The sequence below is a fragment of the Thermobia domestica genome, chromosome 6 (genome assembly GCF_964235325.1).
Source record: "Thermobia domestica chromosome 6, izTheDome1.hap1.1, whole genome shotgun sequence".
NCBI lineage: Eukaryota > Metazoa > Arthropoda > Insecta > Zygentoma > Lepismatidae > Thermobia > Thermobia domestica.
In genome coordinates, this window is record NC_137459.1 from 65,047,756 (window position 1) to 65,053,755 (window position 6,000).

The 6,000-nt window shown below is 34.8% G+C and overlaps 1 protein-coding gene across 1 annotated transcript in view; it reads right to left on the reverse strand.

Annotated features, from left to right (window-relative positions):
* The window catches only part of Ephrin (ephrin), a 283,079-nt gene extending 277,462 nt beyond the window's left edge, over positions 1–5,617 (reverse strand). Inside the window, exon 1 of the mRNA XM_081761740.1 lies at positions 4,955–5,617. Coding sequence (XP_081617866.1) covers positions 4,955–5,133 — 179 coding nt within the window. The 5' untranslated portion in view covers positions 5,134–5,617. The remainder of the gene's footprint in view (positions 1–4,954) is intronic.
* Positions 5,618–6,000: the final 383 nt, after the last annotated feature.

Genomic DNA, 6,000 nt, shown 5'->3' on the forward strand with positions numbered 1-6,000 from the left:
TATATTGGAATAGTGTAAACTAAAACCTTAATATTTCACACTGCCTTATGTAATAGAAACAATATCTCCCTTCTGTGGATAACATTAATTTGTAATGTGGTTTTCAAAAGCAACAAAATGAAAATAGACTTTCAACGTGACAAAAAAAAAAAAAAAAAAAAAAAAAAAGTTCCCTCCCAATGCAATCACTTAATAGGCATTCGTCTTTGGAGCGGAGCATGCGCAGAAACTGTACTAAAGTTTACAGATCGATAACTTCAAAAGTTTGCACGCTTGTAGAAGTTGCGCCGATGTCAGCTTGGTTCATTTTCTTTCCTTTTCTTTACCGCAAAATGGTTCAACTTTTTGTCTGCTTCTCTTCGTTCCCCAACATGTATTTTTGTGGACTTCTTTGAAGTCAGCAGTACCTCGGTTAAATGCGTTCTACGAGTATACAGCATCCATTTTAGATGTTATCCGAGACAGCACCCAGGAATAATATGGCGGCTTAGACTGAACACGCTGCTATTCCTCAGACACTGTTTTCTTAAGCTTAATGCGTTTTACATCGTTTCCCTTGACAACATTTTAATGAATGACTTTTAAGGAATGACATGTTCTAAGCTATTCACAGTGAATTAAATTTACATATTTGCGTTGCGTGAATTCCGAGTGTAAAAGAAAATGCAATTTTTTTTTTTAATATCAAAACAACTTATTTACTTAAATTGGTCTAACAGAATAGATGGTGCCACAGCTAGTATTTGTAACACAATGTACTACTTTAGGCGCTTGTGAAAACTAAAACTATGACCAAAATACACGACGGAAAGACATTACTATTAATAAAACAATAGTAAACTACTGTTGAATAAAAGAGGTTATTGAAAAAAAAAGTCCACTGCTTATATTTACCAAATATAACTAATAGTCAACTTGCTACACTATCACGTTAGTTTCCTAATAGCCGAATTGTTAACACGCGCTTGAATTTGTTACACGGGATCTCAGGCGAAATTTACAAACACACACAATCTCCATGAGATAACAGTAAGGAGCAAAAGCTAAATAAAATTACTATTTAATTGTTGTAGGTCTTATGTTCATATTGTATCCTAAGAGATGAAATTATATTTGAGAGTCAAGTGTCTTATTTGCGTTCATATTAGATACAATAGCTTATCACTTGGCACATAGGAGTTAACTTTATTAACGCACTTACTGTTTGATTCTACTTCACGAAATTTTTCTTGTAAAAATAAATACATAATCCAAACAGGTACTTTACCTAATAACTAGTAAATAAAACCAAAAAACGCTAACAAAACCGCGTGCAGTACGGAATTAAACAACTAATATTTTAAAGGGAACATCACTGTGTTTACCTAAAATATTCAGAAAGAACTATTTTTTAATACCGGATAATTTTCGGCAGCCAAACCAACACCATAGAACATTATGGATAAATGAAATCTTATTTTACAATGGGAATTTCTTTCTATCCTACATCATTCGAGAAATATATATACATTTCTTTTAGAGTAGAATATAAAGAAGGAAGAGGGTCAAACTATTTTCTGACTTTGCGTAACAGTGGAGGTACTAAAGGGAAATTGAGACTTCTCCACTTCAAAGGATTTATTAAGTATTAACAATATTGAGAGCAAACTTCTGTACTTATGGGGAAAGCTTTTATAGTTCCTAACGTTCTCTTTTGTGGTCGGGGAGACGGAAATAAATTACTCAGGATGGGATTTCGAGTTCGGCAACTCATATTGCCAGTTAACAAAACTTAACGTTTCTCTACGCGGTGTTAAAATATTACTCATGAACAAAATAAAAGCTACAGTGTTCACATAAATTTTGATCCAAATATTTAAAAATGCTACCTCTGAGGCTAAAAACATCGGCCAAAGAGGGGTCACTGCACTCGTTGATATTTTTCGTGAATGAAGGGGAGGTACGGACGGAGGGAACAAACACATCACACATGCCTCACTCTACTGAGTATAGTAATTACTGTACTTCCATCTGCATCCGGTGTAACTCCTGTATAGTGTTGAATAGAATGGACAACTATCTAAAAATCAATAGCAATCGAATTTCAACCAGAAAATCAGCGTCCCTACTTCTAGAGTAAGACCAGTATTTTTATCACTCGACTTATTAATAATAATAATAATAATAATTTTCTGTCCCTGCTCTCATTATGGTTTACAGGCGTTGCTTACAGGAGTACTTACAGGAAAAGTGAGAAATGACTACGGTTTGGAAATCAGAACGGAATCAATGTTGATGTCATCAGTCTCGCTGTATCTCCATAACATCCACGTATTTTATTTCGTATTCTAACCCGTATAAGTTAACTAACAATCCCTTTAAAAGGCATAGAACTAGTTGAAAACAAAAAAATAAGTTTCTTTGAATATGTGGGACAATATTTTGATTATGTGTTTTATGTATACTGCGAAATAACCCGAAAAAGCACACAAAACTTCATTATCAATCTTGATTAATGGGTAGATATATATAATCTTGAGATTTCAATAAAACACAGAAAGTTTTACTTTATTTTATTATTTATTTTCAGTGAGAAGGAAATTAGAGACTTTCAAGTCCAATCTTGAAGGTATGGTGTTCCTATTGTAATACGTCATCTCAAGAAAGATGACGAAAGTGATTAAACTATCTGACACTGAAGCGAAATGCAATTTAAAAGAAACACCATCCAATAGTTTCGAACTATAAGTAAACCTACAACAATGAACCGGGCCAGTCGTCGACATGAGCGGAAAGTGGATTGGTTAATTGCCCTACTTCATGATTACAAGAATATGAAAAAAAAAAAAAAGTTTTGAAAAAGAATGGAAGAAAGTATTTTCGAAAAGGTCAACTTGCAAGCGCGAAATGACGACAGTTTGGAAATCAGAACGGAATCAAACGCTAAACGGATTTTCCGGAAAGGCGGATGTCGGCAATGTCACTGTATCTCCATAGCAACTGCGCTTTCCTCAATCGCGGTACGACGTCAAGCGCTACTCACATGCAACATCGACGCTAAGAAAGTTGCCACTTATTTCAGATGCACTTACTGTGAATTTACAGCGTTGGAGCTGTATCTTTTTTATATATATATATTTTATTTTTTTAACCACCTTTCAACTACTGTATGATTTCCCTCAAGATAATCGAAAATCAGCACTGCTGTCCAGTCAAAGACAAAGATAAACCACACCATTTCAAACCTAAGAACTTTAACAAGTAGGGGGTGTATTTTGGCATCTACGTAACCAATAAATATATCAAAATCTGATTTTTGGAACGAGAATAACAAGACAAAGAAATATCAAGCTCGGACAAACCATCGCACCCAAATAGAAAAGGAAGTCAGTCCGCAAGAATCCAATGCTCTACTACTGCGACCAACAGAATACACAAGATGTCAGTGAAAAGATGACAATATTTACATGTGCACGTATAAATACAAAATAATACATATACTACTAGAAAGAATAACATGATCGAGTGACTTAAAAAAAAAAGTCTATAGAGAACTCGTTACCTGAACGAAAACTTTTCAGACTGTTAATATACAGTGTTATTTTTATTTGTTTTTAACTAAAAAAATGAAGGTACAACATCTTGATAAGACCCCTCCATATCACGAAATGAAAAAGAAAGAAAGAAAACTTTTAGTGATAGTAATTGCACCTTAATGTGTTTTAAGCATCTAACGGTATTAAGCATGAAACCCGAGATCCCAAGGCGTCATCTTTGTGTCACATTTCACCGTGATAGCCTCAAGCCTCCCGTGAACTTCAAGATCCCGACGATGGAAAATTTCACGGCGTTCCAAAGTATGATGTACTGCGCCGTGACCTCTTCAGCAGAGGATGCAATTAGGATTCAGTATCTAATTCGGAGAGACCACAGTTTCTTTCTCTCCTTTTTTAGACAGGGCGGGAAGGGGGAGAAAGGAAGGGAAAATATAATTTTAGACACGTAAAACATAGATTCACGCACTTTATGTTCCCTAGGTGCATAAAAAGTCTAATATTTTAAATTTGAATACGGCAACTATTTTTAATAAGTGTTTTTCAATGCACAAAATCAATTAAAGGCATCATAAAGAAAAATATGACCAAAAAAAAAAAAAATGTGAAATCAAAAACAAATACAAATCGCGTAGAAAGTGTCGGCAAAATTCTCCATTTCGTATGCAAGCATGTACTTGTTTTTAATATAATTTTCATTTAAAGTAATACATTAATAAATACCGAAGACAAAATGTAACTCCTTATAAATTTTTACTCAGTCCCTATATATATATATATATATATATATATATATATATATATATATATATATATATATTCAAAGAAATAATAAAGTATGCTGTATTATGTACTGGTATTTTGCATACACAAGTGCACAGACAAGCGCCAGAATTGCACAATTGCAGATAAAATTATATATTTTTGGCTATTGAAAAGATGCATTGTTTCCTTTCTTGATATACACTGTTTACATATGGTGCACATCATTCATCATAGAAGCTTCAATAATGGAACAGTGCTGCACGAAAAAAAAAAGCTAAACTAAACACGGGAAATCTTTTTCATGAAAAGAAAAAGTCCATAAATTGTTTGTATCATGTTTGAAATTGATTCAATAATAGCTGTATGAAACACACTTGTCCTCTATTGACATGCGCAAAAATCCGCAATAAATATTTAGAATCGTTTCGCGCACGACGTTTGAAGTTGTTTTCTTGCGATGTCAAAGCACTTAATGCCTTCTCACTATTTCATCAGGAAAACAAATAATAATAATGATAACATTAAGAATAGTTTCCCATACAACTCCGCAAGCTGAGTGGTCAATATAAATAAATAAATAAATAAATAAATACACACCACACTTTTGCACATGACAACACTAACATTTTTTTTGACACAGTAAAAAAAATACTTACATGGGGTTTGTTGTATTCCAATGTACGTAAAATGACTTCGTACAGTTACTAATTGTTGAAAGCAACACAGTTTCTAAACATATTAATAGCACTATGGTAAGAGATGTATATTTCGTGTAGGGCAGAGCCCTGATCGAGTGTTGGGTCTTGCCTCCGGGCAAAAACGAAATACTAAGCATGGCTGACGTGAAAAACACCACAGAACACTCGAATGCACTTTTTTCACTAATCTCCACTATGATTTTTTCTTTTTATTAGGTTGTTTAGTAGAAGGCCGAGGCCTCTGAATTTTGGCAACACTTCCCAGAGGTCGATATCCAGTGTTGTTATCAAACAGGCGTATTTTCTTCATATAGCATCTTGTCACTACACTCTCCAAGCAAAAAGTAACAATCGGTCTGAAGTCACCAGCGGAAAGAACAAATAAATATGAATTTCTTCTTTAGAAAATTATTTTCATTCACAGGGAAGCATGTCCACTAGCCGGAATGAATACATTGCGAACTGATTTCCTGAAAATAACTTTAAAACCGCACTTTAAATCAACACGGTGAATTTTTTGACACGCGCGACCAACACACTACTACACGCGTTTAACTTCGACGCTGTACCACACTTGTATGCGAGCCCACGGACCAACCACCAACTTTCTGCATTCTCAACTTTTCGCCGGAGGCTAAATCAGCTTGTTGTGTGACGTAGATGTGTGACGCGAGTCTTCTTTCTCGGCATAGGTTGGCTGATTTCGAGTTGTATGGCTTGCTAGCGAGTCTAGCTACCCGGCTCATGGAAAGACAACAGAAGGGGAGAGAGAGAAAGAGAGAGATGGTAGAGCCTACGCTAAAAATCTTCGAAACAGTCTTTGTTGATACGTAGGAGAGAAGACATAACGGGGATACTCTTCTCTGTGCCTCACAATTCGTTTGTCCAGCAAGGTATGCGCTTGCCACTCTGCGCTTGTTTTTCTTTTCATCTGCTACGTAGAACTAGAACTAATACTAATTTATAACAAATAAACTTTTACCTAATAACATTACCTGATTACA